Below are 24293 nucleotides of genomic sequence, written 5' to 3'. Positions count from 1 at the left end.
ATCCTGCTATATATCTGTTCGAGCTCTAACGATATCCTGTTTGAACCATCAGTTGAGAACGAGGTCAGCTCTATTGGAGTCCTTAACAGAGGAGTTACAAGCGAAGACCGCTGAATTTCTTGGTGGAGCGATCGGTTTGGGAGGACCTGGTTTGGGATTCGGCGGGAATTGTCCAGTAAGCCCGACAGCGAGCGATGCGTCTGGCTCTGGAAGCGGTGGAAGTGGCTCTAGATTCATCGATACGGTTCGAAAAGCGCTGATATCGCGCGTGAGGAACGCCTCGACCGAGAGCGTACCTCAACAGTTATCGAAAAAGGGTCAGTCAGAGTCGAGTCCACCCAGCAATCGACAATCGACCACGAAGATCAGCAGCAAACGGTCCGTGGAGCCGTCGAGTCCCCTGGGATCACCCGACTTGACCCTCAGAAGAGATTCTGAGCGTGGGAGCCCCAGTTTAGGAAGTCAGGACAGCAGTTTATCCAACACAGACAATCAAGATAGCAGTTTAGCCACCCTGCAGCAGGACGAGGTCGACCGCAGAGAGTCCACAGCCTCGATTTGCGCCAGCAACGACACGACTGTGGCGGACAAGACCTCTGCGTCGTCCGTTCAAAGACTGACTCACGAGAACCTGCGGAAACAGGACAGATCCGAGAAGACGGAGACGACCCAGCGAGTTATATCGGAAAGTGATGACAGCTCGTTAAACAGCGAACTCGAGCTGGACCAGGCTGTGTACCCGGACAGCGATACGGGCCTCGAGTCGATGAGTTCTGCGGAAACTCATGACACCACGAGGTGTACCACCAAGGACGGTGTTTTAGAGAACGAGAACCTGCGGATGGAGGTTAACAGGCTTAAATGCGACAAATTGGAGCTGCTCAAGCAGAATGTTGTAAGTATAATGAAAACTTATACCAATTGGATGAATTAGCTTGCGACCAACGACGACTTAATCGCTCTTCTTACTTTTCATAGACTTGTCAACGTGATATAAAACGTTTACGAGAGAAGGAACTCCAATTGCAGTCGGATCTTGCGGCCGCCTCGAAGGAGATCCTTCGATTACGAGCCATGTTAAAAGAATGTTCAACGAGTATTCCATTGGACAACAACAATCAGCAAACGTCTACCGTTTAGAAATCTCTTTTTTTCAGCCAGGTTCGGCACGCCTTGCCGGCGAATAAACTTCCCGTTGCAATTATTAGATTTTAATGATTAGTTGGCCGCAATTGTTGAAAACTCTTGTATACATCACTTCCTCGAGTTCGCTTCTTTCAAAGGGGACTTTCCGAAGTAGTCTGACGGCAGAGGGTTCGAGAACTTGCAATCGAAATGCTTTACGTTAGGTTTTGACTCTGTGGTTGGAACTTCTTTAGATAGAAATTGGTACAAAACGCTGTGTATTATAAGAGAGAAAAGGGTCAGTGAAAGACGCTTAGGGAGGGAACGTTTCGTGCGATACATAATTATACATATAGCAACCGCGTCGTTTCGAGATATTTGCAGCGTAGGACGCTAATTGTTACTTGTAGAAATGTTTGTTTCACTTTTAATCATTATTATTTATCTATTAATTTATTAATAGACGTAAGTTAATCTCTAATAGTCAATATAGTTATATATAAATGACCACACAAACACACGCAACACGTAAATATGAATAGGAATGTTTAAAAAGAAAAAAAAGTAGGTACATCTTGTCATTACAATAGAGAGAAAGAGAGAGAGAGAGAGAGAGAGAGAGAGAAAGAGAGAGATAATTTAGAATAAAAAGTAAAGATGGCCTTTAGACTTAGCGTTTCCGAAATCGAGAGTAAATACACAGAAATTAATATAACATATTTTATCTGTAATAATTAAATGTTCATAAATCAAGATCGAGATATATATATATATATAATAAGTATTATATATAAAGCAGCAGTTAATAGCTCTCGTGTCGTTTTCAAGCGAGATAACTACGCGTTTGTCCCATAAAAAATAAAAAAAAAACAGTATAAAGTGACTGATAACAAAATGTCCACACACACACACACACACATATGGGCTGTAGAAATCTTTTATGGGCTATAGAAATCTGTGTTTTATCGATATATCTCTGACGTCTCACATTGAAACAAGGATATGTATCGTTAGTTACAGTATTCGCCGCGGTAAATCTACCGAAACCATTACTAGTTCTTCTTTTTTAGTATTAGTCCGAGGAAACAATTTTAGGAGATACGAGAACACCTCGTTAGTTAAACTTCCGGTAACGTTAGCCAATTTAAATAGAATACGATTAGGTTTTCTAGCCGTCTCAACGGCCGTAATGATTTAATTGCACCAAATTGTTTAATGGCACATAACGTATTAATGTGTCAGTAATATACAAGTAGGATACGTATTATCGTTCATTGTTCACTAATACGCAATGTAAACTAAGTGTACTTTCATTTGCTTAGTTAACGCACTCTTATCATTACTTTTCGACCAATGGTATTAATACGATTTATTATCATTATTATTATTACTACACATATTATTATTGCATTACTATTAATATTAATCTCGTTGTATTTTATATAGTTTTCTTTTTTGTAAATATTCGGCTATCTTTCTTACACGCGGAAAGATCAAAAGAAGTGTTGAAGAAAGAAAAGGACAGAGGGACACGAAAGTTCACTCATATATAATACCAAAGTTTATCATAGTTAAATCTACTTCTGTTAGTTTTCTACATTCCTTTTCATACTGATATTTGCCCTCTAAAAAAATCTGCGTATAAAATAGCATGTATACTTTCTCTCTCGAGAGCAAACAGTTTTTTCTACAAGTACAATTCTTCTTCTGAATTACAATGGAACTTTGTAAATCTTTACAACTACTTTGCAGATATATTACGATTTAACACTGCCTATACAATGTCGTTTTGGAGTGTCTCACGTTTTTCCATTATATACGATTTTTCTCTCGTTTGCCATTCGCGCGATGCAGCACGGTTCTTTCAAATTTCTTCCTACTATTTGCTTCTGTCAGAAAAAAGGAAAAAAAATGAAAAAAACACGTTCTTAAAAAAAAATCTTCTAATTCTCTGAGAGGATGGTAGTTTATGAAATCGAAGGGGGAATTGTCATTATAAAGAATGCTAAAACCCGAATAATGATCTTTGTAACGCCGGCTGAGTTATTTAAGAGAATAAAGCCTTCAAGAAGATGTATAAAAGCGAGAAACCGTTGCGGACACTTTCTGGTAATACTATTTTTAACTGTCGTAAAGATAACACACACGGTATATTTTGTACGGTTTACGATCGATGTATTTTTACAATGTTATTTTACACTGAGCGCAAAGTATGTAGGTCATCCGAAAACATTTGATTTCGAAGCGAAGTATATACTCGACACACTGTAAACTGGGGGAAATATTCTACCATCGGTTATTTTCAACGCTCAAAGTATAATTTTTGTGAACGAAACGGAATTCATATGATTCGAAAGAAGCACGCACATACACACACACGATACGCATGCGATAGAAAAAATCTGATGCTGCGGGGAAATGGGGGAAAAACATTTTAAGAGAATCTATTTTACTGCACTTGATAAGTACAGGTATCCAAAAAGATTGTATTACTGCGTATTAAATTTCGCGTTTACGAAGGAGCTCGTGGATTAATCGTGATTAATTTTACAAATGTATATAACGTTACAAATGCGTTTAAATAATGGGTCATCCGATGAGAGCGTCTCTTTGTCTAAAATTTAGAAAAAAAAAGACTAAGTTTACCATTCTCTAGTGTGATTTCTATGCTGGCCTTGCAAAATCAAAGAAAGATTATCTATATTACAAAGAGATATGTGTTATTATATTATGAAAGAGAGTGAGAGAGAAAGAACGAGTGTATGTGTGAATGCGAACGAAAGAGATAAACAAAATATTACTGCTATAAATATATATTTTGTATTTAATATTAATCGCCCAAATCTATCTAACAGAACTGCGAATACTATTATTCTCTAAACACTACGACACGAAAATATATGTTTCTTATGACTGGTGTAAGTATTCGCATTCTATTTTTTTTTTCTTTTCTATGCACGACTGTCAACTTGAAAATCAGTGGTAATGACGTTCGCCAATAAATAAAGTGATTTAAACTGAAACTAATTTCCAGTCCTGCTTTACGTACCAGATCCTTTCATACAGCTTAAAGCAATTTCTAAGCTATGGATTCCTATCAATATGTTGTGCACGATGCACTAGCATGTTGGTCTCAAAAAAAATCTTACAAATTAATGAAGATCATCTTATCCATCGTATTTCCCCATCCAAGTAGCAAATGGCCACATGAATGGCGTTTCTGGTGATGAACACAGCTTAAAGTAATTTCTAAGCTACGGATTTCTATCAATTATGTTGTGCACGATGCACTAGCATGTCAGTCGCAGAAAAAATCTTATAAATTAATGAAGATCATCTTATCCATCGTATTTCCCCACCCAAGTAGCAAATGGCCACCTGAATGGGGCTTCCAGCGATGAATATAGTCCAAAGTAATTTCTAAGCTACGGATTTCTATCAATATGTTGTGCATGATGCACTAGCATGTTGGTCCCAAAAGAAATCTTCTAAACTGATGAAAATCATCTTACCCATTGTATTTCCTCATCCAAGTAGCAAATGGCCACATGAATGAGATCCTTGGAGTGAACATGGAAGGAGTTATACCTGCAAATCTTGATGTAAATATGATTAGTATATCATACATTGTATATAACAAATGAATATCTTTCAAATTTATTCTTTATTTCATTTCTTTATTCAAAAGATTAATGTAAAGGAGAGGAGGATTGAGAGGATGTAAGGGAACTAACTACTTAGCATGTAATAATCTAGTATATACTAATTAATAAATAAAACGTAATTGTATGACCGATTTCGTCATCAAAGCAAATATTTGAGAGCATGAAAATAATATTTAAGTTCGACGTTTCGATTTTGAAATTTACTCAAAAATTATCTTTCCAACATTGCCCTCTATTCGTACTAAATGCTGTATCGCATAAAGATTGAATGACTAAATCACTGTACATGTGCAATAAATATACGTTAATTAATTTCTATGGTATGACATTGATATGAATACTAAACGACTAATACATGTAATATTCTCAGAAAATATGAACCACATAACTTGTATCTATTAGTTAAATATTAAGTATTATGTCACTGACGAATAGAAGACAATTCACGCAAAAGTATTTATATTTGTCACGAGTAATGAATCGCGTAAGCGTTCGTTAAGTAAAGTCGTTAATAAAATAGTAATAATCGTGAATACTTACGTGTATAAATTGTGCAGCAGGTTAGACAGTTCGACGCACGTTCTTCCGCCGGCACGCCAAAACAACAGTGTCCTTCCATTCGTATTTACGCATGCCTCTCCCCACCGCGACGCATTCTTCCGGTCACGCTGTCTCTCACTTCATTATCGTACGCTGTAACAGTAACATTATTCTCTCTTAACACACATATTTCAATATATATCGTACAAATACAAATATAACAACGCACATGTCACAATACATGCATCACAATACACTTTTACGTACGACAAAGAAAAGGTATAGTCAGATTTGTATTCAGTAACTTTTATCGTATATAAAATAACCAATTATATTAATTTACGATTCATATGATGAATATTACGAATATCGAAGCATATTACGTACTAAAATATTCGATTAGTATCGTAAAAAGACGAATATACAACAAATATTTATCTCTGAAGAGATAAAGCTCACGAGTTGGGAGAACGAAATATTTCAACTTACATTTCTCTGTAATTAGCTGGAAATTTACGTCGCAAATTAGCCCAAGATGTTCTCACAACTGTATTCTCACTTCTTTTTAATATTTCAAGCGTTGGAAACACTTTTTGTTTAACTTAAACGTGAAAATTTGAAGGAAGGACGCGAAGAGACGCTACTGCCATGACAGCTCGGGCTATTCTACGATCTTGCTACTATTTGAATTCTCAGCATTGAGATTGCTCGAACGTGATTGGTCGAAACCATTACGTCACATCATGGCTTCTTTTATAGCTATTGCAAATATACGTATTTCAATTAATTTTTATCGTATAAAGTAATTAACTATGCAGAAAATACTATACACAAGCTAAAATATAATAATAAAATAATATTTCAGGAAATTTTCTTATCGAGAACGAAATATTGTCTTAGAATTTTGTAATAAATATTGAAGAATTCATTAGCGCTCGCGATATTTAAGCAACAAAATTTCAGCTTAGATTTCGTCGAAATTAATTGCAAATTTATACGAAAAACTGCCATAAAATGATTTCGATGCTTACCTTTCACTCGATTTAAACATTTCAACCGTGCGAGAACTTTTTAATGCACTTAAAAATAATTATTTAAGGTGGAAGAACGAGGAGAGATGCAGTAACGATGAAAGAACGAACTAGTTTGCGAACAATTTGAATATAACAAAGGGAAACTTGAATACTTACAATTCCCACCATAGTTAGCGCTATAATTCGTTTCTAAATTCTGTTGATAACATTGTGGACGACACTAAAATGATAATTTGCCATTAGATTCCAAATTTCGGCAGCAAGGATACGTTGAATAATTCGTCTATTGTATAATTAACCTGTGCTCAAAGTCCTATTACAAAAAGGTTATTAATTAATTGATATTTTCTACAATATTCACCTATACTTTCTAATACAATATATCAATCATCATAATAACTATTATACTTATAAATTTGTAGATGTAAAACAATTTTTTAATTCGTATTTCGTTTGATTTTCAGGAAAAATGTTGAAGCATTTTAACAATTGCATACAAAGTTTGAAATACATCAGGTTAGCCCAATTTTATACCATTTATATTACCAAAAGAATATTTACTCGTAATCACGTGTTGTAAAACAAAAGATACACGTATTTCTCTGATTATTGTCCAAGGAAATATATAAAACTGTTATTTACCTCATAGGATAACTCGACTTTAATAACACGTGGACGAGAAACGTAGTTATTTGCATAAATCGATCCACTATTTCCGAATTACTCGGAAATAATTAGAAAGCATTGGACACACGCGAACGTACACAGGCACAGCTGGCGAAAATGTAAACATAGGGAAAATTTTGAAGCCAAGAGACGCATTATTCGAAGAAAACATCGCGCAAGGACGAACCTCTCCGAACGACATAATCGACTGATTCTACGTGGATGCTAGCGCTGCGTGGTTCGGTAACAAGCTCGTTCACAATGTATGTTTATTATCGACAATGCGAAACAGAGTGTAGTGGCGGAATGAAAATGGCTAATTGTCAGGTTCGTTGGTGCAGCAGGTGAGCGATCAATTATCGTTAATATCGGGACATTAGCCGCTTCGGGATGAACGGTGCGCAGTTCGCGGCGGCACGTACAGCCGGAATTAGTGAGAATTGTGTCGATTTTAGTGTTGTCGAGCGAGTTAATGGATTATCTGAAGAGGTGCGCGATCGAGATTACTGCTGAAAGGCTTGTTGGGCTCCCTTTTTTTTTTTTTTTACCACAGTGATAACAAGTTTTCAGTTTGTCAGATATGAGCCAGCCGGCGATCGTCGCTCGTCTACGCTCGTTCTCGCACTGGGATCAATAATCCCGCTGTTTGACAGGGAGAAAAAAAAAAGGAACGGACACGACGCGGTCTCGAGAGATCGGGAGACACATCAGCAAAACGTAGTAGATTAATTTATTACGTCCATTCAGAAAACATACGTCCACCCGTTGTTTCCTCCCGTATCAGTAACCGCGCGGAAAAAAGTGATGCATGAAAAGTCTCGATATTGCGGGGCACGTGTTTGTATTGGAGTAAGAGTCTATGTATGTGTGCAAGGTGCACTGTTGCATCCCTCTGATGAGCGCCATGCACCGTTTAGACCATAGCCGTAATGTCATCCCGAAGGCTACTTCTTAATAATTCACAAAGGGTTCACTCTTCCGTGAAGTACAGCGCATGGATACTTTCCAGGCAATACCTAGCGCGTACCTTGCTAGAGAAGTATTTGTGGTAGATCCTCGGTGAATCAAGAGTATGGCTTCTGGTGCGTCTTCCTTGGACAGTGCTGGAAGTAGTGGTGAGTGGGATTTTTACGTTTCAACCGTCGAGTGTTCATGTATATTTTTGCTTGCCAGTCGTCTACTTTTGTGCCGAGAGAGTTTCACCCAATAATTCCGATCGTAGTAAAAATGGTTAGTGTTAATTCCTTCTCCTTGAAACCACAGGAAAGTAATGAAAACAGGAGTATCTTAATTATGTTTCTGAATAAGAAGAACAGTGTCGTTACATAATTATTATTGTGTTATATTGGTTTATGTTATAGTATTTCATTTGGTATATTTGTCTGGTGTTATAAAAGTTTATTGTCAAGGTGAATTTAAATAAATTGTATAATATGTAAGCTGGCGAATAATGTTATAGCTCTAGACGTAATTAAAGCATCGTAGGTGATACTTAAAGACTATGCTATAATTTCACTTTGCAAAAAACAGTGAATCATGATGCTTACATGCGTGACATAGAGTTTCTTTCCTGGTGAAAGCTAACTAGACCTCTGATTATATTGTTCTACCAATTGTAACAATACAGTGTATCCAGTATAAATACAATCATTTCCCTTTTATGTTTACAGTGAAACAAACGCTATAGCAATAATTGATTACATTTTTGTATTTTTCATTTTTTACAGATGGAGCACTCAATATGGGTAAGTGCAATGCATAAAAAAATATATATATATATTTTTGTCAATCAAGTAGTATTGAGAACTGAATCACTCGTTGTAACTAGAGCAAATTGTTTGTTAGCAGTAGTTCACTAAGTTTGCTATTATTTGTTGTACGTTTTGTCGAGATATTTATTTAGTATCACGAAAGATATAAATCAGTTCTACACACAAACATTTGGTATAATTATTTTCAATTATTGCACTAGTGTTTTTTCTTTATACGGACATAACACCTTCCTTATATTTAATTGTATTATGTTTATTGTTTTATAATTTATATTATTGGATGTGACTTGCGTGTATCGCATGCAGAAAGAGATAGCGGAGGCTATGGCAGTGTTGGCAGTCCTGTCGGCGGTCCTGAATGTCGTAGTGATTATGACGGTTTGCAAGCTCAGTGTGATCAAGCCATGCATCAGCTTCAGCTACTTAGGCATAAGCACTCCGATACTATAAGACGGTTTGTCCTGGTTTTTTGTTTAACGCGATACTGTTTCATTTGCTTCTCTGTTGCCGTGTTTCATGTTTCGCACAAAACGAATACGGAACTGGAACAATCTGTTTAACAAATTGCTTTGGTACGCAGGTGTGAACATACTATGAAGGAATTGGAATACTACAGGGGACAACATATAGCAGTCATGAATCAGTTAGAGGCAACATCACAGGAGAGCTCCGCGTTGCGGGGCAAGTACGGAGATTTAGTAAATGACAAGCAACGCCTTGACCGGGAAGTTCAGGCGTTGCAAAAGGAAGTGTCCGAATTACGGTGTCAGAATCAAGAAGTGCTTGTTTCTGACGCTAGTAATAGCGATACTATGAATCAGCATTATTTATCCGCGCTTCGAAAATATGAAGCCGTTAAAGACGAGTACGATGCCCTTAGGAAGCGATACGATGACTTAATATCGTCGCATTCGTCAGCCGTTAACAAGGTAACTATATAATATTAATTCCTGTACACACGTTAGAGTCGTTTGAACGTTTCATACCCCAAGTGTGATGAAACACTGTTAGGTATTTGTACTTTGTGCTATATTCGTATCGTGAACTTTCCAATCGACCCTCGCAATACTTTTCTGAGCTAAAACGAATTATATTAAACATGTGTGCATATACGTACAAGTTGTTAATAAAAGTATCGTGTATTTTTACAAAATCGATATTAGATATTGAAATGGTGAAAAATATTTAAGCGTATAAAAGTTCCTTTGAAATTTTGTAATCTTTACATGTGTACATATATATGTAATTAAATTTAGTTGGAATTGTCTCAAGAAGAAGCCGCCAGATTAAAGAAACAATATGACGATGTTGTTCAAGAACGTAATAGCGCAGTTCGCGAGCGTAATGGTTTAAAACAACAATGTACCGCTGCGATTAGACAATGGGATATTGCGTTAAGGGAGAGGAATGAATATCGTGAAGCGCTAGCCAAAGTACAACAACAACACGAAGAAGCGGTAAAGGAAATTAATCATGCGATGGTGCTACGCATGAAGGCTAGTAAGGATATGAAACGATTAACAGAAGAAAGAAATGCTGCGTTACAGGAGTACAGTTTAATTATGGGCGAGCGAGATACGGTGCATAAGGAGATGGAAAAACTTGGTGATGATCTCACGCAAGCGTATACAAAGATAACGCATTTAGAAAATCAGAATAAGCAATTTATGGAAGAGGTGAGTTTACTAAAAATGGCTCGACAATATTTTTATTTAAATCGTTCAAGAGCGTGTTATTAATCAAGTACAATAATTTCTGCCCGGCATTGTTTTCTTCTCGTTGACTTTATATTGGTTTTAGTTATTTATACACCGTACATTACTTGCTACCACATGTACTATTTTTAAATTAGCGTTCTGTGTTTTAATACCTACTTTCCTTATTTTTAGAAAAAAGCTTTATCCTATCAAATCGAAACTTTAAGAAGAGAAATTTCATCCGCGCTGCAAGATCGGGACGAGGCTTTAAAACAATGTAACGAGCTACGTCAAAAGTTTGGCGATTACTCCGAAGGTTCGAACAGAGATTACAAAAACCGCATGGAATTACATTCGTATAATCGCGAACGTGATAATTCGAACAAAGAAGCCGAGAGGGAAAATAACGCAGCAGATTATACAAAACGTGATAAGGAACGTATGGATAACTTGGATCAAGCGAACTTGGAGTTGGATAAGCTTCGAAAATCTGTCGATAAATTGCAAACGGAACTTGAAGAGGCTCTTCAAGAGGCAGAGGTATCGAAACGAAGAAGGGATTGGGCTTTCAGTGAAAGGGATAAAATAGTTTTAGAGAGAGAAAGTATTAGAACTCTGTGTGATAGGTTAAGGAAAGAACGTGATCGTGCCGTTTCAGAATTGGCGAGTGCTTTACGTGATTCGGATGATATTAAAAAGCAACGGAACGAGGCGTCGAAAGAGTTGAAAGATCTCAAGGAAAAGATAGAGTCTGGCGATCACGCGTTGAGAGCAAGTCAATTCGCGCAAACTTTAGCACACGATTCAGCGATCGATGCTGATGTTAGCGATTGGGAAATATTTACTGTTCATTTGGATCTTAGTCGGCTCTGCTTAGACTCTGATCGCGATTTAGGACTGGCTCTAGTTGGAGGCCGCGACAGTCCGTATTATCCGAACGATACAGGGATTTACGTTGCTCAAGTAACATCAGGAACTGCCGTTGACGGCAAACTAAGAGTGAACGATTGTATTATGCGAGTAAATAACGTAGATTGTACATCCGTTTCCCCACGTGTCGTTATGGAAACGTTACGTGCCTGTTCAGCGGGATCAGCTACGTTGACAATAAGAAGACGACGTTTGACTAGACGATCATTAAGGACAACTCAATTGTCCGTTGGTTCAGTTCCTCATGGTATTTCTTTGGAACTAGGAGTATACATTTCGAAGATTTCACCTGGTAGTTTAGCTGCTAAGGATGGCAATCTTGCCGTCGGAGACAGGGTTTTGAATGTAAGTTCGTACACCTTTAAATTCATTTGTAAAAAATTACTCTGACACTGGTACAGGTTTTTTAATCGGTATAATGTTCTTGTTTCTGTAGATTAATAGTAAGAATATGGAAGGAATTAGTTCCAGTCACGAAGCGATGGCAACCTTAAACGATACGAGCACGGACGTACTAACTATAACTACCTTGAAGGGAATACCGTTACCTTCAGCAACTAGTTCCGAAACGATGACGATCGACGGTAGCTTTGGTACGGAGAAACAAAAAATGGTTAACAGTTGTTCGCAAACGGAGCAAGAAAGAATGTTGTTAAAAATTCCGTCGGATGATTACGAAAGGAGGCACGTCGCGGCGAACTTCGGCGATAGGAGTTTGAATAAAGTTTCGAAATCGTTGAGCGGCGAAAAGCCAAGCGGGATCAGCAACGCTTGGGACAATATACGCGAGAAGATCGATATAGTTCGAGGACGTAAGCACAGCAAGGACCGTGAAGAGAAGAAGAAGCGACATCGGAACTCAAGTCCGAATACCTTCGAGCAGGAACAGGATGCGATAGCGGAGCTGGATTCGGTGATAGAGAGCTATCATAAGAAAGCGAATAACGGAGTACTGAAACGAAGTAAGCGAAGAGGAACCGAGAAAGTTGAAAAGAATGGAGGTACGTGGCCAAAAGCGAGAGGTGGTCCTCTGATACAAAATGGTACTGGTACCATTTTGCATTCACCTAAGACAAAAGAAAGGCTGCCCTTAAGTGTACTCCTTAATCAACCGCCAAAGTATGAAAGTTATAATTATAATCGTATATGTAATCCCATCCCCTCAACCAATTTCTCCAATGTGAACAATCGGCATACAGTTTACAAACCTGTAGAAAAACCATTACCAAATTTCCTTAAGACTGGACCGTTATTTAGTCAAAAATTCGTTACTCCAGCTGTGCAGTTCAAAGATATACCGATAGATAAGAAACCGGCGACCGAGTTCGAGAACACGGAGAATAGGCTCAGTTCTACGCTGACACCCTCCGAGACTAGTATCGATTTCTCCGTCAAGTCGGGTAACACGGGCAAAGACGTAGAATATTTATCGAAGAAGCGAGCGCAAAAGTATACGGCGAGCAACGAGAGCCAAGTAGACACTCTCCAGCATAACAGAGCACAGTCTCAGCTCTATTCCGGTGCCGGATCGTCCACCTCGTCGACTAGCGGCCCCAGACAGCAATTGATTGGTAATTTTTCATTTCCCCCGTATACGCATCCGCATCCGCATCCCCATCAACAGAACTCTTTACCATCGAGATACCCGTCTCCTCCGTCTTTGCCGTCTGCACAATCCGGGGAGTCGATAGGGCTTCCCGATGCACGATCTTACTGTTTCGAACCCTCGTATAGCCCTGGCCCGCAAACGGGATTCGGGCATCTGCACACACCCTCTGTAGATTTGCATTATCCCAAGTCCCGCGCCCCACCGATCGGCACTGCGTACGACGTGCCAGCGTACACGCATGGTTACGAGGGCGGCACGTTCCCACGAAAGAAGGAGAATCAACGGTTTCGAATACCATCGAATCCTAGCGTGACATCGAAAAGCAGCGTCGGTAAATTGTCCACCGGAAGTATAGAGAGGACCTCGGAAAGAGGCAGCCCGATGCCAACGTTTCACGTGGAAGTACTTAACCCTGGTACTGGCGGAAGCAGCTCTGGTGGCACTGTCAGAGGAAGTAGCGGCAACAAACGGTCCAGCATGCCGGACTATTGTTACTCTGGCCCCAGGCCAGCGCCTGGAGAACTGCGAAGAGTTCACATAGACAAGTCGGTCGAGCCTTTGGGTATCCAGATCTCCTGCTTGGAAAGCGGCGGTGTATTCGTCTCCACCGTTAGCGAGCACAGTCTAGCGTCCCAGGTTGGCCTTCAGATCGGCGATCAGCTGCTCGAAGTCTGCGGTATCAACATGAGGAGCGCTACTTATCAGCTCGCTGCCAATGTGTTACGTCAGTGCGGTAATTCCATTACGATGCTGGTGCAGTACAGTCCAGACAGTGAGTACAGTGTTTTTCTGTTACACCGTGTAGAATCTACTACCCTGTCACAAGCTGCATTTTCGAACGAATTTTTCTTGCACCTTTCTCGTTAAATGTGATCATTACCATTATTTGCATGGTTTCCACGTTAATACAATATCATGCGCATATGTAATTCTTTTCTGTTAGAATACAACGAGTTAGAGGAAGGGTCTGCTTCTTCAAGTTCGTCGGAAGCTGGCGGTGCTGAAGGTGGTAGTCGTAGCGGGTCGCCAACTCCGTGCAATAGCCCTGAAGCACCGAGGAAAACAACCATCGAGCCATTGGAGAGTTCTGAACCTGAACGCGACGCTTCTACTAGTTTAAGTGCTGCACGGGACACCTCGAATACCTTAACAATTATGCGCGAGACGACAAACACGCTGGAACCGCCTCGTACGATCCGAGAGAGAGACATCAGAAACTCAGCTTCCTTGGAAGTACGAGGCACTCAGGAAAGAGAACGAGAAATCAGAGCGTCAGCGTCCTTGGATATCAATATCAGGAAAGCGGAACTTCGTAGTTCAGCCACATTGGATAATATGCGCAATTCCGTAACTCTCGATACGTTACGCGGTACTACCAACACTCTTACACGCGCGCAACTTAATCAAGCGGCGACCACGTTGCAACGACAGAATGCTACGATCAGAAGTCCGACGCAGGAGGACCAAAATCGTAAGAGTCCACCTTCGAGTGAACCTAGATACCTCTTCATCGAAACGAGGAAGTGTTCGAATCTAGGTATATCGCTGGTTGGTGGCAATGGTGTTGGAATATTCGTACATTCGGTCCAGCCAGGTTGTCTCGCGGAGGATGCAGGTCTCCGTACAGGCGATCGTATTTTAGAATATAACGGTGTAGATCTCAGGCAAGCAACGGCAGAACAAGCCGCCTTGGAATTGGCCAGACCCGCGGACAAAGTAACGTTGATCGCTCAATACGTACCTGAAAGGTATAACGAAGTAAAGGATAAACCTGGTGACAGCTTTTACGTGAAAGCAATGTTCGATCGAGTAAGCGAGGTTGGGGATAGCCTACAGCTTAGATTTAATAAGGACGATATTTTGTACGTCGATAATACAATGTTTAACGGGACACCTGGTCATTGGAGGGCTTGGATAGTTGATCAGTCTGGAAGGAGACAAACCTGCGGTATAATTCCGAGCAAATTCAAGTAAGTCGAAGAATACAAAACTTGGAAGTATTAATTTAGGATCGCGTTTTGTATTTCTATGCTAGCTAATGTATGATGAATATTAGGGTTGAAGAAGAGTTACTCTTGCGACGTTCATTGGGCGATTTGGAAACAGACACTACGAGAAGAGGTAGCACAAGCGCGAGGAGAAGTTTCTTTCGTCGAAAGAAACATCAACGTTCCTCCAGTAGGGACAGCAAAGAGTTATCGCATCTCACGGGAGTTAATTTGGGTTGGTACAGTGACAGTGGAACACTGAACGAAGAAACTCTTCTTGCAAGCTATCAACGCGTTGAAAGATTGGATTGTAAGTGTTCGTCGTGTCGAATAACTAGAAATAATTTTCTAATGTACTGAACTGTTAATCATTTTATTTGATGTAGATCCAGCCTTGAGACCAGTGTTGATTATTGGACCGTTAAGCGAATGTGTAGTGACGAAATTATTACAAGAATTTCCAGGGCAGTTTACTAGATGTCTTGCAGAAGCTATGCATTGTTCGCAAGCAACGCTCGAACAAGGTTTACGCGACTCGTTATACGTGGACTATAGAAAAAAAGGAAGCTATTTCGAGTGTACTACGGTACAAGCTGTCAAGGACATCTGTGAGAAGGTACTTTTTTTATTCAATGCGTATGCATTATTGATAACGCTATTTATAGTAAGCGTATAAACATACTAGATAGGTGAAACACCTAAAACTAGATCGTATAAAATTTATACAGTGTCCTGGTTTTTTTATGACCAAACTTTACGATTACATTTTGCGGGTATAAATAAAAAAAGAAAAATATTACATAAACATAGGTCGTTGAAAAAAACTGGGACATCTCACGTGACCCCATGGTTTTATTTTTAATCCTCCGCTAGGTTTTATCAAAACTTTATCGGGACTTTATTTACAGAATACTCATTGCATTTTGGACGTATCAATTGCTTCGATCGAGCGTCTTCATCGGCACCAGATTTATCCTATAGTTTTGTTGATTAAATTTAAAAGCACCAAGCAAATCAAAGAAGTGAAAGATTCGAGATATCCAAGCGATAAGGTTAGCGCCAAGGCAGCCAAGGAGATGTACGAGCAGGCATTGAAATTGGAAGCCGAATATAGGCATTATATTTCTGGTAAGAATATTAAATACAAATTTTTTTTATTCGCAGCTTGCTAAACTACTTATACACGTATCAAAATTATTTTCAGCTGTAATTCCAGCCGGTGTAAATGTCGCATATATATGTACGCAAGTAAAAGCTGCAGTAGACGAAGAGCAGAGCAAAGCGCTGTGGGTTCCTAGAGGGCCTCCCTGACATTTAAGGGGGGGTTCCCACAAACCACAGTGGAAATCAATCTAAATTCCACCAGGGGGCCCTTACGACGTACGATTGTACAAAATTGTTACAAGTTTATTTATTTATGGTCTCTTGTTTTTTTTTTTTACAGCACGCAAGAATCTTTCTTCATGGTTTTGTTGCTAAATCGTTTCAGTTATACGTGGACGCTTACTCTTACTTCATTTGTGGCGCAGCTGTGCAAAATTTAAGATGCTTTGTTTCCCCCTTCGCTTTCAGTACATTTTATCTTACTTTGAGGTTTGAGATACGAGTTAGACGTCTTACTTTGATAATCTTTTCCATATCTCGTGTGTATTTAAATGCTTAAGCAAATACTTGAACGGCATCCAGTCATAAACTAATACATATCGTCTCCTATGGAATTTCACGATACATACAAGACTTCGTATCGACAATTTTGATATTTAAACATATCGCACAGATATCCTTCGCATTGATCCTATGCTAGATTTGAAGTATAACGCCATTTTCTTCCTATGAGAATAGCAAACCTCTGTGGTAACGTTTGGGAAGCTTTTCATAAATCAGAGGGAATAAAACGTGTCGCTCGTCTACTACTTTGCTTCGAACCTCGATCGATCATAATTTCTCGGTAAGGACCGCTGCAATATGAAAGCTTGATCTATTACAGTTGATGCGAGACCATAAATGAATCGATGGTAGCAGATTCTATTATTCATCGTACCGTGGCCCGTAAAACAATTGGTGGATGAATTTAACCCTTTCAACGGTGAATAATTTTTCACTCTTCGTGCAGAATATATCGATCGTACCTGAAGTTTATTTGAAAATTAAAAAACCAGAGAAAAAAAACTCTAATAAAGTAAATATTTGTTGAGCGTGGAGGGAAAAAAGATAGTTTGTGTCGCTATTGTTTCTGTTTTTATTCTTAGACATAAAAGCAACAATATCGGACGCGTATGTAGCAGCGCTGAAAGGGTTAAAGTTGTTAATAGCGAATAAGTCTCAGCCGATTTCACTCGGCTGATGTTATTAACCCCTCAGATCGTTTTTGTTGTACAGAATAATTTCGCGTGATTAGTATTATTGTACAGAGGATGTAATATTATAAATTAAAAAAAAGTTACTTATTTGTATATAATTTACTTACAAAACTTATGGATTATATGCTTATTAATATTTAGTATAGTCAAATCCTTTACCGTTAAGCGATACTTTAGTCGTATTGTTTTATGAAAAAAATTGTTTATAATCCATTTGTTTAAGTTACGCGGTAACGTATGCGGTTTGAGGGGTTAACATCCTAATGTTGGGATAAAGGAGAGCATGGAATTGATCAAGAATTTTGCCATTCTCTGAGTTTGTAAATATCTAAAATGGTAACAAACGGTATATATCGGTGAGATAAACTAACTCGATATAAAATGGTACATAACGATATCGCGTTGCTGCTTTTCTATTTCTCTAGTTCGAATTAGTTTATGAATTTACACTATTACAAGGTTTCTTCAGTCGAGTTTACAGGCGCTTCGCAAGGTGCAGTAATTATATTTTCGGAAAATATATTTAATACGCGGTTACGTATCGTTACGTATCCGCGTTTAGAATTGAGTACACATATCTAATTGCATTCTAAAATTGAAAGATTACAATTTTCTCCATCGTTGATATAACGTTTGAACGTTCAAAATGAAACTTCGGTCGCACTCTTAGCTCTTCCGACATTTTCGCAGACACGGTGGAATTTTGTACGTTGTTTATAGTATTTAAGCGTAGATAGAAACTATCGCGAATGCTATCAGGAAAAGCAAAGGATACGTTAAATGGTTCTGAGAAACGTGTGACGTAAAAATCCACTATCGATGCTACGATACTTAAACGTATTATCTTCTTTTTCTATTCGAGGGAAAGCCTTTCCGATTCCAGAAGAATGATATCGACGTATCTCGAATATCAAATTGAGGGAGAGCGTGTTTTGTTCAGAATTAAGAGAACAATGTGGTTCGCGTATACTTCCGTAATTGTCACAGGTGAAAAGGTGATCGTTTAAATTTGTAACGCGACAGAGACATCCGAGTAAGAGCGACAAGCAAGAGGAATTTGATGTTAAACCGTTGCTTTTTTGTAAAACAGAAATTTAGTTTTCTAATGAGACAATATTTAGGCGTAAGTTATCAAAGTGAGACCAAAAATTAAGGGGATACTATGCTAATTCATAAGGATTACGATTAAATTTATTCGCCTGGTCGATGGCGTCGGTGTGATTGATGCGAAACAGCGTAGATGTATACTATTTGATATATTTGCGGGGTCATCGATACGAATTTCGCGATAGAAAAGGCTCGAAATGAAGGAAGAAGGGAGAAAATGTATGAATCAACAAGGGAAAACACCGAACACAGTTGGCAGCTTCTATTAAAACAAGGAATTGCGTTTCGATTCCAGGGTAGATAGGTCTTTTAAAACGCGATTGCGGACAATCTAGAGATTAAAATTAAGAATTCAACCTAGTTAACTAATATAACGAGATATTTTTCGGGAAAGGATATTTAATTCTTATTCTTTTAATAAGTAGGACGAATGCGATAATATATACATATATGTGTGTACATATATATTCTATATGTATATATTGTATATATTTGTACACATGTACGAATCTTGGACGTTATACATGCGTGGGGTGAAGTGTGTAAATTTTTATTTAAAATCACAGTCTTAACTATATTTATTCGACGACGATATTTTATCAATTCTGTTCTTCTCTGCTGATCGTTCTAACTATTAAATATGAGATATTATTTGCAGTAAAGGAATCGATTAAAACACTTAATTCTAAAGAATAATTAAAGATTAACGCGTGTATATATTTTCTTTAGTATACGATATTTAAAAAAAAAAAAGATGTGATCGAAAAATAACAAGCACAAAGTGCGGTATATTGTAAAAGTGGCGCGTGTCGTTCTTCTTAAATCCCTCGAGCAACTAATATATGTGCTTTTCGAAAATTTCGTTTCGCAATCCCTCAGATTGCCACGAAGAAAACAAAACTCTCACCCTTACATAAGAAGGTTGTATAACGCGTAAGATTCATTTATGGACAATTGAAATTGCGCAGCGATTATGTTTTCTCCCTCAACGCGTTTTTAAATGCTGTATCGCGAAGAAGAAGCATATGTAATTACACTATCGAGAGGAGAGAAAAATGAATTAGGATAGGTCGAGGGCGAAGCGAAAACGCCAGAAGAGTAAATTAAACGAGGATGAAAAGGAGAGGGCGGTGTCGAGGAAGGAGGGAGAAAAGATTAACTTTGTATTACGATTTATTCTCAATCACAGCACTGTGATACGTACATATAATGCTACTGTTTCAATGACATATCAATCTCACAATCCTTTTACACAACTATTATACATATACATACATAGTACGGAATTCATATTTTGGGCAATACTTATATATATATATAAATGTGATATATATATATTTAACTACGCACTTTTAATATTTTTCATAAGCACGTGGTTCTGAATCATTCGATACATTCGAGAGAGAGAGAAAGAGGGAAGAAAGAAGGGAGTGATGCACTTGCAAGCAGTTGGGTGTACGATAATGAGAAGAAGCATTAATTACTGACGATTATTGAATATATTTACGTAGGCGAGAAGCAGAGCTTTGGCGATTTGGTTTGAAGAATACGTGATGCAGATCATAGACGATCGTCGTTTCTGATTACGATTCGTTCAAACAGCGATCGCGACTAGTCTTCAATAGTATTCTATTTTCTATAATGAATTTTCCCCTCGCAGTATGCCCCTATCGAAATCCAGCACACATTCGCTACTTTTTCTGCTCTGTATTCACACGTATCGCATCATCTGCTTAATTAGCACCTTGTTATCGCTGAGAAGAACTTAGTCTCAATTTACGAAAGCGTATCGAACTCTGCGTTCGCAGTATCTCTTTAAAAATATTTTTTGCTAAAAATCTAGCAAAAATTCCCTGATGTTTTTATACAGTATTTACAGAACATTAACGAACGTAAATGTTAATCCAATTTGCTATTCGAATCGCGCGTCAGGAAAGAAGAAACGAGAAGTTGAACGTTCTCGCGAATGCGTGGCTGTTTGGTTCTCGAAGTTTCATGTCGACCAGCTCGAAATCGCCATATTTATACGCGTACACGCACCTTTTGTTAATAGACACACGCATATCTCGATTCTTGGCATAATAACGAACGATATCTGGTAGTTGTTTCACTTCTTCAAGCAGAATTCTGCAAGACCTCTTGCCTCTCATCTTGTTCGTCTCTCCTCGTCAGCCTGACTCAGAATATTACCTCATCAGCAATGAAATCAACATTTTTCTACTGCAGAAGAGCGTAGCATACGTAAAGAAGAAAATTCGACGTTCAATTCTTTTTATTTGCACAATGTCTGTCGGTCAGAGTCGCAAAGGAAGTTGCTACTCCTTTGAATGTACCAACTACGGTTGTTTAACGAGTAATAATAGCTGATATTTAGAGTGCATTAGATTCTAGTAAATTCGAGGCAAGCACAGTTTTCTAAAAAGCTAGATCACACAGTCGACACTTCTAGTTTTCTTTTTAATGAACATATCCTTGTGTTTCTACACAGAGTGCATTATTGAAACGGAATTGCATAGTAGCTAAGAGCATATAAACCTAGACTGATTTACGTGGCAATCGACCATCAATTAATCGACATAGAAAATTGAGAAAAGCGTGTCAACGATTCATCGATTCGCGATTAGAAACCATAACTGCGCGCTCCACAGGTTGTCGAAGCTTCCGTTTAGCGATGAGGAATCAGGATGAACGGTTGTAACGTTTCGTTCTGTAAACGCATTCACTGCCAAGTATCTATTTAATTTTCTCGCGAGAAAGTTAAACATTTACGACGCGAGAGAAGCACAGGAAGCGCGAGAAAGATCAGGCGAGCCGTTCGCATCGCGGTGGGAACCAGAAAATCGTTCTGTACAAAAGTGATGATTGTTCATAAGTGAATCTTTGAGTTGAATGAAAAAAACCGAAGGAACTCTTTTTGTTAAACTGTATTATATTGGTATAATATTATTCTACGCGACAGCACTAAACGATATTGTTCAGATAATATTATAGTGACATAATATCACGTTTTATAAATGCGTGTTGTACATACATGTGTAGCATATGCTGTGCGTAATGTATTATGGATTGTATAAAGAGATCATTTCTCGTATTAATTTTTAAGCGTGTCGTTTAGAGGAATCATTTTAATTTTGATCGGTAACGCGGTTATTTCATATGCTTCCACGAACGCGAGTATCGTTCTTATTAAGTTATTATTCCTTAGTCTATTTATTATTTATAATTAAAACCATTGCATATAGTCAGCAATAAACTCGATTGTTTATGCGCATAAGCAAGTGTTTTCTTGTTTTTCAAGCAGTCGTCCAGCGAGCTAATTGACGAGATCGAGTCCTTATGTCGCAGGTGAAACACGAAGCGGTTGTACATCTCTTATTTTACTCTTCGTCGAGCGTTGTAACGTTGTTTACCTGCCAATGCGAGCAATGACTAACAAACTAAAACCAGACACACTGTCAGAGATAATTCTAACCGAGTTGAATGTTTCTCGGAACGTTTAATCACCGAAGGTTGTAATCAAGACGTCCATTAACTTACTATCGATTAACTGAATGTCGCGTGATGTACATTTTGTATAAAATCCTACGTAAGTATCGCTTGTACGACTTAGATGAATTCGATTTCTCCCACCAGCGTGCTTTCCATGCGTCAGCTTTGAACAGTGAATGCGTGCATAATAATCGTCGATACCGTAGCAATCGCCTTTCGTTCGCCATCAGGATCAAATCGGATAGGATACTCGAGAAACTGTGATCAATGTATATCGACGCTCGTAGCCGGCACGAAAGCTTGTGATCGCATTAAGATGCAAATATTTTTTATATCAATTGGTGTACGACGTTAATCAGGGTTGCCAATCTGCTCGAGTGCGAAACGATCGAGCAGGATCTGTTCCCTGAAATGTATTGAACTTTAGATTTTTCACTCTCTCAAACAAATTGTCGCATGATTTCGTAAAAAAACTAATGTAACCATGGGATTAAAAGAGTAATTTAACGTTCTGTGAATTGTTTCAATCGTCTTGTGCTAGTTTAACAAGTAGAAAATGTCGTAGGACTCGTTAAGAGGATTTGACTCAAGATAGGAGAGCTTTAGTTAAATGATTTGAAGTGAAGTTCAAGTTCTAGCTGGAACTTTCGTGAACGTATGTAACGCGTGATCCAAATGTCCAGTTTTACAGAGTTTCCTTGAAAAGAACATCGTCTTCCTGCGTCTATTCCTGCCATGCGTTGACTGCCCTGAACATACTGTTTAACAGACTCCATAGTTCATCAAATCCGAGTACGAATAGATATTGTAACGTCACTTGAACAGTCGAGAAAAATAATTTAAACAATTTCTTATCAATCGCAGGCACCACATCGTAGTGTAAGCTAGTGTCACTCATTTTTCAATTCGTAGACGAATCAGCTGACGCAGCTGATCGTATCAGATACGATAGACTCTAATGCCAAATTGTGAACTGTAAATTAACGCGATACGAGTACAATTGCAAAAACGAGAAGCAATCTTAGCTCAGAAACATGCTTGCGAAGTTTAACGATTAATAAAGGTAATTTAAAATTCGTAGAAGCTTAGATATTGCTAAATTAGTCTCGAGAAAAGTGTGAAGTTCAGTTTCGTCAGGTTTCTTTTCGAGTAACATGAAAAATTCGATACGTTTCGTCGTACCATTCGATTCCCTCCCTTTATTTTGCAATGGTTTTGATACCAAATGTCCTAGCCCATAATTTATAAATATACATATAAATATATAAATATACTTCTATTTATAAGCATCTTCTTTATACACGTATAGATACGTATATTGGATATGTGTGTGTATATATATATATAGGGGCTATATGATATGTACATACATATATTTGCAACGCAACACGGATAATACAATCTTTGTAATATTATATATGTATATGTGACACATTGATTATTATGTACGATATATAACGGGTGCATCGTTATTGCTGTCGAAAGATTGTTACGACAACACGCGAATGCCCGCGAAGTATTAACGTATCGACGTTCGTTATTGTTTGTAAGCCTTCTTTCTTGTAAAACGTACAAGTTCTCTTATGTAAGAAAGCAAGGAAATAAAATCGATTGTAACGAGATAGCATCACCCCCAATTACTCTTTCTAGCAGAACTGGAGCAAGAGAGATTTAACTCTGCACGTAGATTCGCATTGTTCTTCGTCTCAGAGTTGTATTTCGTTTCTATATAATTTTTGGCAAATTCTTGCAATTATTACGTGCAGATATGCGAATAATTTATTTAGAAATCGTGGCTTTAGCGGAGCTTTGAATTTGAATGTTGCCGCTGCACTCGTGCGAGACCTAGCGGCAAGTTGTGGAACTAGAAAGAGCGCAACAGCCATGTTCAAACTCTGATTCTGATCTTTCGTACGGTTTCAATGATTCTGTTTGGATTTTAATGCGTTTATTTCTCGTTACAAATTAATATCGATACATGTGTAATCGCGTATATAAAATCAGTGAACAGAATGCGTTTTTACGTCCATTTCTTTTGGTATAAAACATTCATATCCTTGTAAATATCTAGCAACATTACAGATATAACAATATTAACGATAAATATGGTTTAACGTTGAAAAAAATACCGTTCCATTACCGACGTTTGTTACATATTGTAAATATAAATAATCGCGGTGATTAAATAGATATTAATTAGACGGAAATCATTAAGTATAGACAGACCAAAAACATGGCTTATACAGAGTCGTTCACGAGCCTTATTCATTTACGCAGCAAATGTTTAACAAATTATGGTTACTCCTACGTA

The 24293-nt window shown here is 38.2% G+C and overlaps 2 protein-coding genes across 13 annotated transcripts in view; both read left to right on the top strand.

Moving 5' to 3' along the window:
• LOC143430432 (rap1 GTPase-activating protein 1) overlaps window positions 1-1718 on the top strand; it is a 94847-nt gene extending 93129 nt beyond the window's left edge. For all 4 annotated transcript variants that reach the window (XM_076906725.1, XM_076906727.1, XM_076906726.1 and 1 more), the window contains 2 exons: window positions 53-895; window positions 979-1718. In XM_076906725.1, coding sequence (XP_076762840.1) covers window positions 53-895; window positions 979-1140 — 1005 coding nt within the window. In that variant the 3' untranslated portion in view covers window positions 1141-1718. The remainder of the gene's footprint in view (window positions 1-52; window positions 896-978) is intronic.
• A 5522-nt stretch (window positions 1719-7240) lies between these two features.
• On the top strand, window positions 7241-16496 carry Dlg5 (MAGUK family member discs large 5). 9 transcript variants are annotated; one of them, XM_076906720.1, is made up of 13 exons: window positions 7241-7374; window positions 8040-8145; window positions 8758-8775; window positions 9109-9256; window positions 9383-9731; window positions 10059-10478; window positions 10692-11774; window positions 11866-13810; window positions 13982-15008; window positions 15095-15336; window positions 15413-15642; window positions 15935-16154; window positions 16231-16496. In XM_076906720.1, exons 2-13 carry the CDS (start codon window positions 8103-8105, stop codon window positions 16335-16337), a joined length of 5832 nt encoding a protein of 1943 aa, XP_076762835.1. In that variant the 5' UTR covers window positions 7241-7374; window positions 8040-8102; the 3' UTR covers window positions 16338-16496. The 9 variants fall into 9 exon arrangements, with proteins under 9 accessions (XP_076762835.1, XP_076762833.1, XP_076762834.1 ...); XM_076906718.1 differs by having other exon boundaries at window positions 7905-8145; XM_076906719.1 differs by having other exon boundaries at window positions 7245-7879.
• The last annotated feature ends 7797 nt before the right edge of the window (window positions 16497-24293 follow it).

The sequence above is a fragment of the Xylocopa sonorina genome, chromosome 14 (assembly GCF_050948175.1).
Source record: "Xylocopa sonorina isolate GNS202 chromosome 14, iyXylSono1_principal, whole genome shotgun sequence".
Classification (NCBI taxonomy): Eukaryota; Metazoa; Arthropoda; class Insecta; order Hymenoptera; family Apidae; genus Xylocopa; species Xylocopa sonorina.
Note: the sequence above shows the minus strand (reverse complement) of the source record. Positions and strands in the feature narration are given on the sequence as shown.

What these genes read in the sequence shown, in the direction of transcription:
- Dlg5 (XM_076906720.1), top strand. Translation starts at nt 8,103, where the DNA reads ATGGCTTCTGGTGCGTCTTCCTTGGACAGTGCTGGAAGTAGTG. An exon ending in TCGGAGACAGGGTTTTGAAT is followed by an intron (nt 11,775 to 11,865) that starts GTAAGTTCGTAC and finishes TTGTTTCTGTAG; the next exon opens with ATTAATAGTAAGAATATGGA. An exon ending in ATATAGGCATTATATTTCTG is followed by an intron (nt 16,155 to 16,230) that starts GTAAGAATATTA and finishes AATTATTTTCAG; the next exon opens with CTGTAATTCCAGCCGGTGTA.